At 45.4% G+C, this 13,493-nt stretch overlaps 1 protein-coding gene across 5 annotated transcripts in view; it reads left to right on the top strand.

Annotated features, from left to right (window-relative positions):
* Positions 1 to 13,493, top strand: part of NADK (NAD kinase) — a 72,212-nt gene that overhangs the window by 31,110 nt on the left and 27,609 nt on the right. For all 5 annotated transcript variants that reach the window (XM_084821841.1, XM_084821839.1, XM_084821840.1 and 2 more), the window contains exon 3: positions 5,597 to 5,680. In XM_084821841.1, the coding sequence (XP_084677967.1) occupies positions 5,597 to 5,680 (84 nt within the window). The remainder of the gene's footprint in view (positions 1 to 5,596; positions 5,681 to 13,493) is intronic.

Genomic DNA, 13,493 nt, shown 5'->3' with positions numbered 1-13,493 from the left:
AAAGCCAGGGAGTTTCAGAAAAACATCTATTTCTGTTTTATTGACTCTTCTAAAGCCTTTGACTATGTGGATCATAACAAATTGTGGCAAGTGCTTGGTGGTATGGGGATATCAAGTCATCTTGTCTGCCTCCTGAGGAATCTGTATAACGACCAAGTAGCAACGGTAAGAACAGACCACGGAACAACGGGCTGGTTAAAGATTGGGAAAGGAGTACGGCAGGGTTGTATACTCTCACCCTACCTATTCAACCTGTATGCAGAACACATCATGCGACGTGCTGGGCTTGATGAAGCCAAGGCTGGAGTGAAAATCGCTGGAAGAAACATTAACAATCTCAGATATGCAGATGATACCACTTTCATGGCTGAAAGCGAGGAGGAGCTGAGGAACCTCATGATGAAGGTGAAAGAAGAAAGTGCAAAAGCTGGGTTGTAGTTCAACCTCAAAAAACCCAAGATTATGGCAACCAGCTTGATTGATAACTGGCAAATAGAGGGAGAAAACGTGGAGGCAGTGACAGACTTTGTCTTTCTAGGCGCAAAGATTACTGCAGGCGCTGACTGCAGCCAGGAAATCAGAAGACGTTTACTTCTTGGGAGGACAGCAATGACAAATCTTGATAAAATAGTTAAGAGCAGAGACATCACCCTGACAACAAAGGTCCATATAGTGAAAGCAATGGTATTCCCCGTAGTAACCTATGGCTGCGAGAGCTGGACCATAAGGAAGGCTGAGCGAAGGAAGATAGATGCTTTTGAACTGTGGTGCTGGAGGAAAATTCTGAGAGTGCCTTGGACTGCAAGAAGATCAAACCAGTCCATACTCCAGGAAATCAAGCCAGACTGCTCACTTGAGGGAATGATATGAAAGGCAAAACTGAAGTACTTTGGCCACATAACGAGAAGACAGGATACCCTGGAGAAGATGCTGATGCTAGGGAAAGTGGAAGGCCAAAGGAAGAGGGGCCGACCAAGGGCAAGATGGATGGATGATATTCTGGAGGTGCCGGACTCGACCTTGGGGGAGCTGGGGGTGGCGACGGCCGACAGGAAGCTCTGGCGTGGGCTGGTCCATGAAGTCACGAAGAGTCGGAAGCGACTGACCGAATAAACAACAGAAAATGGCTATGTACACCAGTTGCTGGGGAACATGGGCGGGAGGATGCTGTTACACTCATGTCCTGCTTGTGGGTTTCCTGCGGGCAGCTGGTCAGCCACTGTGTGAATAGAATGCTGGATGAGATGGACCCTTGGTCTGATCCATCAGGGCTCTTATGTTGTTAGGAGTACCACTCCCCTCATCCCTTACCATTGGCTGTGCTGGCTGGGGCTGATGGGCATTGATATCCAACAACATTTGGAGGGTTCTAGGTTGAGGAAGGCTGATCTGAACTATTCTGTTGGCGTAGTTTGTGTTTCCTGATAAGTTCCATTTGGGTTTATGTATTTCTTGTATCTACATTTGTGTGCTTGCATATATATATGTGTATGCATGTGACTATGTGCGCGCGCACACTTACAGGCTTTAATTTGCTTTGCATGTTGCTTTGGGCATGTTCTCAGCGGAAAAAGCAGCATATAAATTTAATGAAAACATGTGGAGCATTCTTTGTGTGTTTAGTCTTCACAGAACAAAAAACTTGGCATAGAGGTCTCTTTGCCCGCACACCCCACCTCACGCGGTCATCTGTTTTTTACTGTGATGTGATGTGATAATGGGAAAGCGCTGTTGTCTACTTCAAACGCACAGAGAAACAAAAGATCTGTTGTCTTAGCTCTGTGCTTTGCCAGGAGAGAAAGATGTGGTTCCTTGGAATGTGTTGGGGTGGGGTTGGGGAGTTAGGGTAGCAGCTGTATGAGCTAGAGTCCTTGGGAAGGTATCTAAGGCCACCTGCTTGAAGAGATGTAATTGCATAAAATTGCTGTCATCTCCATCTGGAGTGTGGTCCTCAAAAACCAGAGCATGTGCTCCAGTGTATATTCATGCCCTTGTTCCAGGCTTACCTGGAGATAATTGTTCTTCATCAGAGGTGACACGGGAATCGCTGTTTATGTCCCTAGTCACCTGTGGTGAAGAAAAATTGCCTCCAGGTGAGGAGCCAAAGAAAATTTGCTCTCTAATTTAGGATGTTGATGTGCCACATAGTTGTGTATTGGGCTTGTAAAAATAATGCTTGTGGGCGAATAACTTGTGATTTATAGATCTGCAAGGCAGCCTTAGTCATCCGTGATTGTAGGCTGTGTTTATGACACATTTTAATGTTGTGATGTAATGCAACTTGCTGCCTTAAGGCACAGCAGTGGAGAATCTCTAGAAGGATGCCTTCTTGGTGGTATGTAAATCTTCAGAAACTCAGCACACATTGGTTCAGACTACTGAACATTTGAAGGCCAAACCAAGAAGGCTGCATACCTGGGTCTTCAATGCCCTCACTGGGTCTTTGAAAACATTATTTGCATCTTAATGTGGGAGATTCTAATCAGGATTTCCCATGGTTGTTCTTTAGTAATTAGCAGCCAGACATGGCTGTTTTGGAGGACTGGGGTGGGAGGTAGGATTCACTCTCAGGCCCCCCTCCTGAAGCTGCTAAGCTCCACACAGAAAACATTCAGGTTCCCATGTGGACTGCTGACATGTTACCAGGTTTTTACATCTCTGTTCCACTTAATGCAGGGGTGGTCAGCTTGTGGCTCTCCAGATGTTGCTGGACTACAGCTCCCATCAGCCCTACCCAGCATAGTGAGGGATCATGGGAGTTGCAGCCCAAATCTATTTCTCAGAGGGCTGGATGTATTCCACAGAACCCTGAGTGTCAGTTGGTGCCAGTGGAAGGATTTGTCTCAGATAATTAATTAATTTCATTTCTATACCGCCCAATAGCCGAAGCTCTCTGCCATGTAGAGAGGAAATTTTCAAGGGCATTAATTGCCGTGTAGGAGGAAATTTTCAAGGGGCTTCCAGCAGGGGACTGAAGGGTCAACTTTCCCTTTCCCATATGCTGCAACCCCCCCCCCCCAATTTTCCCCTGCATGGCAGTTAAGTTTAGGGGGGTGGAAACCCTTTTTCCATTGGTTTGGATGATTTGGGTCAGGGTGCAAATTAATTTATTTTATTTGAGATGATTTGGATAAGATACTAATTGCCTGGCTTTGCTTCCTGTAAAATATCAATAAATCCTAGTGTGTGTTTTCTAAAGTTGCATGCATATGCAGATTCCTGTCCTTTGGACCTGGGCCCTGATTCTTTGAAGTGCCTAGCAACGCCCCTGGAGTAGACCCATTGGGATCAGTGGGACTTTAGTTGGTCGTGACTGACATAAATCCCATTGATTTCAATAGGCCCACTCCATGTATGACTAAGTCTAGGTCCAATCTGATGTGTTTTTGTTTTACTGTGTGCTGCAGGGGCTTGTGGTGATGTGGCAGCTACAGGACTCCTATAATGTCAGTTCTGCCCTGAAATTCTGCCCCTCTGCTGTGGTCTGCTGTATGTCTGCAGCCTCCTCGTGCCTTGATTTATGTTTGTCTCTAATTTTGCTGCACTGCTTCAATTATTTTTTGTGGTGTCACGGGCTTTTCATAGCTTGCGCATGCCGAGTAACACATTTGGGAGCCTCCTAACATCCTATTCAGGGGTATACGTGCTGCAATTCCACGACAATGCAGAATTTGGTATTGGGTGCATAATTCACTTTCCTGGCCTTTCAATTAAAACAAAAGGAAGAAACACGTTTTTATCCCTTATGGCTGTGGTGACTGGCTTGCCAAGATGTGGTCAATGCCTACTGAAAGCTCAGAACAGCGAGGAGTTGTTAAATGAGCTTCCAGTGTTTGCAGAGATGATTTCAGTGTATATCAGACATCGGCCCTACCTGCAACTTATGTTATGCAAAATAAGGGCAATTATGCAGAAAGGTTCAACTTATTCGGTATGCAAAACTTAGTGCGGGGAGGGGGGCGCACAGATTTCTGATTGACTGAGGGAAGAATTTTAATTCTTCTTTTTGTAGCTTCAGAGGGCACAGCCCTGATCATATTAAATGCACCTGCCAAGCTCTAATGACATAATTGGCCCTTGTGAGTGTGTGTGTGTGTGATGATTTATTTATTCTGGGGAATGCAAGATAGCTAATGAAAAGTGTGTCTGTCAAGTCATTCAAAGTATAGTTTCTGTTATGCAATTTGTGACTTTTTAGCATGAATCCTGATAAGGCTGTATATGGACTATTTAGTGGCATAACAGGAATAACATCCCCATTCCTCCTACAGGGGTACCAGCCCTGATCCTGCACCAGGAACTTGATTTGATCCAGTTCAGTTTGCTGTATTTCACAGAGCTGGGACTGTGAATCCATTAAATGAAATAAATATCCAAATGTAAAGCTTGAACGTTGAGCGGATAGCGGTTTGTTTTTCCCCAATAGCTCTCATTCAGCAACTCCTTGTGGCTTCTGAGGTTTCAGCAGCCATTGAGATCGTAAAGTTGTGGGAAGGGTTCTTTGTGTCTCTTCAATATTGTGTACAAAATCTAGTGAACTTTGCACGCTTAACATTATGAGAGCGATCCAACCGGAAGGATGCCATTTGAATCCCATTTATTTCAGTGTGGAAAGTATCGGTGGAAGTAAGCATTGGCTTTGTGTCTTTGCACATGTAGTCCAACACATTTGGAGGGCAACAGGCTGGGAAAAGCCCTAGTGTATCTGCTTAAAAGACTCTCCAGTAACAGTACTGGGGGAGACCTCTGCTACAGACCTTGGAAAGCTATTGCCAGTTGGAATAGACCATGGGCGAGCAGAAAACACATTGGGATCTACTGGTTTCTCATTCCCAACTGTTTAACAATGGCAGCAGCGAATTATTTTTCCCCACCTAAATTAGGCTGCTGCAAAGAAGAAAGCTTGGGGTTGCCAGGCATGGGCTTTTGTTTGAAAGGACTGCACGCTCAACTCAGTTCTGATATTGAAACAAATGTCTAAACTCGGAATGTGCTCAGAGGCACCCTGTTCTTTAGTTCCAAGCGTAAGTCTTTGGTACCCGGCTCTGGTTGGTGTGTCTTGGGGCGGGTTCTAGTGACAATGAAGGTAGATCTCACACACCTGAAGTCTGCCCGCTCCTGGAATTGCCAATACTGGATTAGTGGTTTGAATCAGTATAATGCAGCTACATATGTTCATACATTTGACTCTCCTGTTGAAATCACACCCACTTAAAATTGCTTAATTTGGAGCTGAATTGTGCCTTTACATTTTTACAATTATTTTAATTGATTTGTTACATTTATATCCCACATTTCCTCCAAGGACCCCAAGGTGGCATACATGATCCCCCTCACAACAACCCTGTGAGGGAGGTTAGGCTGAGAGCCAGTGACTGGCCCAAAGCCCCCCAGTGAGCTTCGTGGCCAGGTGGGGTCTAGAACCTGGATCTCCCAAGTCCCGGTCTGACACTCTAACCACTATACCACATTGGGTCTTATAATGCTTTTGTGCAGTATAGGCTGACACTGTCTTTTTTTAAATGTCACATTTGAAAATGTATTTACAAGAACTTTTAGATAATACAGGAACTAAGTTGTTTCCTTTTTCTTTCAGGAGGACTCGCTCCTTGCACGGACCATGTCCGGTGACTACATTTGGACCAAAAGCCTGCATGCTACAGAATCCCCAAACCATCATGTAAGTGGGAATGTTCCTGGTCCTGTTAATCTGATTCATCTCCTGCTGAACAATGAAGCCTAATCATTCATTCCTGTACATATGTACACGTACTGCCAACCTGCTCAGTTGAATTCATTCATAAATTTGGCTGCCCGTTTATGGCAATACTTCATGCTGCGTTGAAATGGGGTAGGTCTGTGAGCTTGCTTGTTTGAGTTTTTATCATTTAGTGGTTGCCATGTCTCTGCCATAAAATCCCTTATTTCCTGAACTCACAGTAAGGCTTTGTGAGTAAGCAGTGTGGTTTATGGCATCTTTATTGCTTTGTAAACTATGAACGATTCGTAGGCTTCCCCCATTTCTGTGGGGCACAGTGCATTGCCGTAAATGGGCAGTCAAGTTGCAAGCCTTTGGATACCACCATGTTCTGAACCAATGGAGGGAAACTATCTCTCTGAAGCTAGCAGGAGTGGATTGTTAGAGAGAAATTACTGTCTGATACTAGATCAGATATAAATGTACTTCTGTACTGTTTTAGGACAACAGAGGACAGGGATACAATCGAGGCTTTTGCTAAATTCTTCTTGAATGCTGTGAGAATAAGATCTCTTCAGAACTGATATTACTGTATATTTCCCAAATGTGTTTATAGACTCTTTGTATTTTTGTATGTTCGAAGTCTGCTCAAAGACTGTAATAAAGATGGTGATGACGAGGTGTGGCTTGTGAACAGGCAGTGACTACTTATATTGTGACTGTCATGGAATGCTGTGCTGTTATCCCAGTTCAGAAAGTGTTCTGGACACGTCAATCCAATTTTTGCCTTCTCTTGCACTCCAAGAAAGGTAGAATGATCTGCCTTTGAGTCTTAAATATAGGCTGTGTACTATCAAACTGTATCAGAAAATGCTGTCTTTGAGCATCTCAAATCTGATGTGTGTGTGTGTGTGTGTTATCTTTGTACACCCGCTCTGCTCGCTATGTAGTGATTCCAGCGGCACAGTAATTGGTCGTTGAACCGAAATTAAGCAAAGTCACATTTTCTTCTGGTGAATTCCTTTCTCTTTACGGCAGCCTTTCCCAACCTTGGGCCCACAGGTGTTGTTGGAATTTGTTGTTGTTCAGTCATTCAGTCGTGTCCGACTCTTCGTGACCCCATGGATCATAGCACGCCAGGCCTTCCTGTCCCGCGCTCTCTCCCGGAGCGTGCTCAAGTCCATATTCATTGCATCGGTGATGCTATCTAGCCATCTCATCCTCTGCCGTCCCCTTCTCCTTTTGCCTTCAGTCTTTCCCAGCATCAGGGTCTTTTCCAGAGAGTTTTCTCTTCGCATTAGGTGGCCAAAATATTTGAGCTTCAGCTTCAGTATCTGTCCTTCCAATGAGCACTCAGGGTTGATTTCCTTTAGGATGGACTGATTTGACCTCCTTGCAGTCCAGGGGACTCGTAAGAGACTTCTCCAGCACCACAGTTCGAAAGCATCAATTCTTCGGCGCTCAGCCTTCCTTATAGTCCAGCTCTCACAGCCATACATTACTACTGGGAAAACCATAGCTTTGATTAGACGGACCTTTGTCGGCAAGGTGATGTCTCTGCTTCTTACTATGCTGTCTAGGTTTGCCATAGCTTTCCTCCCAAGGAGCAAGCGTCTTTTAATTTCATGGCTACATTCACCATCTGCGGTGATCTTGGAGCCCAAGAAAGTAAAATCTGTCACTGCTTCCATTTCTTCCCCTTCTATATGCCAGGAAGTGATGGGGCCAGATGCCATGATCTTCGTTTTGTTAATGTTGAGTTTCAAACCAGCTTTTGCACTCCCTCTTTCACCCTCAACAAGAGGCTCTTTAGATCCTCTTCGCTTTCTGCCATTAGGGTGGTATCGTCTGCATATCGGAGGTTGTTGATAATTCTTCCAGCAATCTTAATTCCGACCTGTGATTCATCCAACCCGGCGTTTCTCATGATGTACTCTGCATGTAAGTTAAATAAGCAGGGTGACAATATGCAGCCTTGTCGTACTCCTTTCCCAATTTTGAACCAATCGGTTGTTCCATGTCTGGTTCTTACTGTTGCTTCTTGACCCTCGTACAGGTTTCTCAGGAGACAGGTAAGGTGGTCTGGTACTCCCATCACTTTAAGAATTTGCCACAGTTTGTTGTGATCCACACAATCAAAGGCTTTAGCGTAGTCAATGAAGCAGAAATAGACGTTTTTCTGGAATTCTCTTGCTTTCTCCATGATCCAGCGAATGTTGGCGATATGATCTCTAGTTCCTCTGCCTCTTCGAAACCCAGCTTGTACTTCCGGTAGTTCTCGGTTCGCATACTGCTGAAGCCTAGCTTGTAGGATTTTGAGCATCACCTTGCTGGCATGTGAAATGAGCGCAATTGTACGGTAGTTTGAACACTCTTTGGCGTTGCCCTTCTTTGGAACTGGAATGTAAACTGACCTTTTCCAGTCTTGCGGCCATTGTTGAGTGTTCCAAATTTGTTGGCATATTGAATGCAGCACTTTAACAGCATCATCTTTTAGGATTTTAAATAGCTCAGCTGGAATACTGTCATCTCCGCTAGCTTTGTTGTTAGTAATGCTTCCTAAGGCCCACTTGACTTCACTCTCGAGGATGTCCGGCTCAAGTTCAGTGACCGCACTATCCTGGCTATCAGGGACATTCAGATCTTTCCTGTATAGTTCTTCTGTGTATTCTTGCCACCTCTTCTTAATCTCATCTGCTTCTGTTAGGTCCCTGCCTTCTTTGTCCTTTATCATGCCCGTCTTTGCACTAAACGTTCCCTTGAGATCTCCAATTTTCTTGAAGAGATCTCTAGTCTTTCCCATTTTGTTGTTTTCCTCGATTTCTTTGCATTGTTCATTTAAGAAGGCCTTCTTGTCTCTCCTTGCTTTTCTCTCTGCATTCAGTTGGATATATCTTCCCCTTTCTCCCTTGCTTTTTGCTTCCCTTCTTTCCTCAGCTACTTGTAAAGCCTCATCAGACAGCCACTTTGCTTTCTTCCATTTCTTTTTCTTTGGGATGGATTGAGTTGCTGCCTCCTGAACAATGTTACGGACCTCCGTCCATAGTTCCTCAGGCACTCTGTCTATCAGGTCTAATCCCTGAAATCTATTCCTCACCTCCACTGTATATTCATAAGGGATATGATTTAGGTCATACCTGAATGGTTTAGTGGTTTTCCCTACGTTCTTCAATTTAAGCTGAAATTTTGCAACAAGAAGCTCATGATCTGAGCCACAGTCAGCTCCAGGTCTTGTTTTTACTGACTGTATAGAGCTTCTCCATCTTTGGCTGCAAAGGACATAATCAATCTGATTTCGATATTGACCATCTGGTGATGTCCATGTGTAGAGTCGCCTCTTGTGCTGTTGGAAAAGAGCGTTTGCTATGATCAGCCTGTTCTCTTGGCAAAACTCTATTAGCCTTTGTCCTGCTTCATTTTGTACACCAAGGCCATGCCTGCCTGTTATCCCGGTGATTTCTTGACTTCCTACTTTAGCATTCCAATCCCCTATGATGAAGAGGACATCTTTTTTTGGTGTTAGTACAACTTCCATAATCCCTGACCACTGGCCCTGCTGGCTGGGGAAGATGGGAGTTGTCATCCAACAACATCTGGGGCCGCAAGGTGGGGCAAGGCTTAAATTAAGTTTTCATTCTTGAATGTACAGGTGAGATTTGTCCGCTAGGTGTTCACTGAAATTCAGAACAGTTTCCCAGGGAAGAAGAAGCTTAGAGACTGGCTTATCCTTGCCTGAGAAGGTTGGGGGGAGCGAGGGGAGAAGCCCAGCCTCAATAGCTGCAGCTATACGTTGAAAGCACCAGTTCCTCATTTGTTCTGTCAGCAGCTATCTTTGTCTAGTCTGGGGAACTCAGCTGTTGCAGAAGCAAATGAGGAACGGAGCATTCAAGCCATAGCTACTGAAGAAGAGAGGCTTGTGTGGGCTAACAACAGCAGCTCCTACTCCTTCCTTCTCCCTCTCTTGCAGGCGCTAGCGAGATCAAGTTAAGTCTGTCCCCAGTTCCTTTCTTCTCCCTCTCTTGAGGGCGCTAGTCTGTCCCCAAAGCCTTTCCTGCCTTGGGAGACTGATTTGAACATTGATCGATGAGACCTGCCTCTCTTCCAAACAGCCAGAGGAAAGGTGTGAAATGAAGCTGAAGTCGCATTTGTCACTTTCAGCATTGTAAACCTTTGTCCAATGACTGTGTCATCAAACTTGTTGCCTGTTGCTTTAAAGAGAGGTTTATACCGAAATTTAGCTGGTCTAAGCTGTACAGCAGAGTTGTTGGTAAGGATATTCAGCCCTGTTTTTATCATCGCTTTTGGCTCGTGGATATCTTTCAAGGTATAAAAACATTCTGTTAATGTTCTCTCCCATGATATTTGCACTCTAATCTTTGAGTTAATAAACGTGAGTTAATCTTTCATGTAGTGGGAAGCCAATGGCATTGTATCTGTGTTCTAAAGCTCCTTTTAAAGTGTGCTTACGGCTTTTGACTTGGCAAATGGGTGAACTCTGCAGGCAGGATGTCAAGGAACAGCAAAGCATGCACTAGGAGAAGGACTGTAGCTCAGTGGTAGAGTACCAGCTTTGCTTGCAGAACGTCCCAGGTTCAATCCCTGGCATCTTCAGGTAGGGATGGGAAAGTTCCCTGTCTGGAGCCCTGGGGTGTTGCTACCACTCAGAGTAGACGGCATTGAGCTGGATGGATTAATGGTCTGAAGGCAGCTTCCTACGTTCCTATGTATCACTTGATGAAAGGTTATTTTTAAGCTAATGGAAGTAGCTGTTCACATACAGTCCAGGGTCTGACAGGAATTATAATTCTGTAGCAGTTGTATTTGAACTGGTGTGAGTTGTTCAGGGTATGGAAGTTGGCCTGAAATCACCCTTTGAGTTCATAGCTTAGGTGAGATTTAAACTAGGAACATCCCTTCTCTGCTTGTTGGAGAACGGGACCACTTAGAAAAGCAGTGTTAACAGGGCTGGGGGGAAAAAATCCCATGCACTCCTTAAAAAAATAAATCGGCCATAGAACCGATATTTGAGATAACTTCTTAATTGTGTGTATTTGACGTTGACTCCTTCAGTTAGTCATTTATTACGGTCGAGAACCAGGGAGACAATAGGGGCTCAAGAATGAGGTTTCTTGTAGGTGAGAAATTCTGAGAAACAGGCTGGAGAAAGAGAGCCTTGCTAGAGATCTGGAGACTTGATATACCAAGACGTTCCCATTTGAAGCTTTAAACACCCACAGGCATCATGATCTTTCCCCCAGCCTGTCCTGTTGACGTCAGGTCTCTGCTCTGGCAGAACTCCAGGACTTGCAAGGAAGACTCTTTTTTCTTTAGAAGCCAGGCTACAAACCTCTGAATGGGGCACTTCCCTGCCTCTGCCCTGGTGAAGGTGGTGATCAGGAGAGCTATGGTGGCAACCTGAGGGAGCTAGCTGGGGAATCCTTCAGTGGCACCTTGTCTGTTGCACAGCTGTGGTCTGGGTGATGTTTCTCGTAGTCCAAAGCCCCATCTGGATCCATGGGTTGTTCTTGGATGAACTCTTCACTGCCCCCTGTGGGCTGGAGGGCCCGCAGCTGCCATTTTACCTCCGAGCTGGGCTTGTAAGCACCTAGATCGACTCAGATTGGGTCTGGTTCTGATATCAGCATTTGAAACATTATTCGTCCCCATGAGATGTTGGCCTCCAGAAGACAAGGGCGCAACCCCCTCACCCTCCGCTTTACTAATTCTGGTCCAGAGAAAAGACAGAGAGGAACGTAATACAATGGGATTAAGCAACTTGGTCAATGCCACCTCGAACATAGAATGACGAGAGGCATTGTTAATATTTGATTAACGAAAGCACTTATTGATTGAAGCAACCTGTGTTCTTGAATTTTTCGGATACTTGTTTTCCTCCTCTTCAGTGTGCTTTAGGTGTGGTTTAACTTTCTAGAACAAAAAGGTGTGGGAGGTGTGGACGTGGGTCACTGCCCTTCTTCTGCCAGTTGCTTGGAGAAGTGATTGAGGTAGTGATTCCAAAGAGGTTGGCCCTTTCTTCCAAAATTGGTCTACTTCCTGCTTACCCCTACTCCACACTAGTAGCCAAGAGACAGATATTGGTCAATGGGTGACCACACAGATATTCTAGTACAGCATTCCTCAACCTGCTGCCCTCCATATATGTTGAACTACAACTCCCATAAGCCCCCCAGCCAGCATAGCTGTTGCTTGGCTACATCTGGAGGGCACCAGGTTGGGGAAGGCTGTTCTAGTATCTGTGCTTGCAGCTGTGCGTGGGAATCTGTGGATTGTGATGAAGAGACAGCAAAGGGTTGGGTTTTTTTAGCAGGGACGCACACGCACGCACCCCTCTCTTGCCTGCCCCAGTTCGCACTCACCCGCCCACTAATTTTGGCTCACAAGAGTGTGAGGAAATTATGCCAGGTGAGGAATCAGTAATGCTGCTCATCTGGAACATCTGGCAGGTGGGTGGAGGAAGACGTTGCCCCATCCAGAAAAATGGGTCTGCAAGGCTTGAGTTGAAGAACATAAGAAGAGCCCTGCTGGACCAGACCAAGAGTCCATCTAGTCCAGCATTCTGTTCACACAGTGGCCAACCAGCTGTTGACTGGGAACCCACAAGCAGGGCATGAGCGCAACAGCACCCTCCCGTCCATGTTCCCCAGCAACTGGTATACATAGGCTCACTGCTTCTGGTCCTGGAGGTAGCACATAGCCATCAAGACTAGTAGCCGTGGATAGCCTTTTCCTCCAGGAATTTGTCCAGCCCCCTTTTAAAGCCATCCAAATCGGTGGCCATCACTACATCCTGTGGGAGCGAATTCCATAGTTTATGCGCTGTGTGAAGAAGGACTTCCATTTATCTGTCCTGAATCTCCCACCAATCAGCTTCGTGGGAGGACCCCGGCTTCTGTTATTTTGAGAGAGGGAGAAAAGTGTCTCCCTACTCACATTCTCCACACCATGCATAATTTTGTATGGGGCTTTGGGGCTGCTTTAAAGCCGTGATGCTCGAGGGGCAGGACCTGAGTCGCTTCTTCCCCCAAGCCCTGTCTGCTGAGTTCCTGCACCACCTATCTTGCCACCCCTGAAGAGCAGGCCTGCCTACCGCTGGGGAACCTGTGGGTTAAGAGATTATCGCTGCTTATTCAACTTTGGACTTACATCATGTATTTTATCATCAGACTTTGGCAGCTGAGCAGCTTTTGCTCCTCCCTCTGGGCCGAGCTGGGACTGTACAATATAATGACAGCGTGTGGAGATTAGACCAACCCAGAGGCTTTTCAGGAGACTCCTAGAGCTTAGACGGCAAACGTAACCGGCACCCAGAACATCCAGTGAGACGGGCAAGTTCTTCTCACTTTGGAGAGGAAAGCAGCTGAGCATTTACATTTCCCAGGAGAGCTTCGACCTTCTTTAAAAACTTGTTTTTAATTGCATGTAGAGTCCGAAAATTATATTATTTCCCTCCAGTAAATGAAAGCTGCCTGTTCAAGCTGCTGGCACTCGCTTTTCTTTTAATAAGAGGAATTTAACAAAATCCAAGATTAAACTCGGGATGACAGCCGTTTGTCGCGTGATGGCGCACCAAGGCGTCTGGTGTTGATTAAAGCTTTTTGTAAACTGTTGTTATGCAAAAGGAACAACAGTAATATTTAAAAAAAAAACGTGTGTGTGCTCCTCCTTTCTAATCTGGTAGTTTCCGCATCAGTTTGTTAGAAATGTTTAGCTTCCTTTTACAGTGGACTTCTCGGTGAAATGGCAAAGTTTGTGTTCTTGTTAATTGGAGCAATTT

Source organism: Heloderma suspectum, chromosome 15 (genome assembly GCF_057233095.1).
Source record: "Heloderma suspectum isolate Gila_16-S chromosome 15, 16-S_ref, whole genome shotgun sequence".
In the NCBI taxonomy this organism is placed as follows: Eukaryota; Metazoa; Chordata; class Lepidosauria; order Squamata; family Helodermatidae; genus Heloderma; species Heloderma suspectum.
Note: the sequence above shows the minus strand (reverse complement) of the source record. Positions and strands in the feature narration are given on the sequence as shown.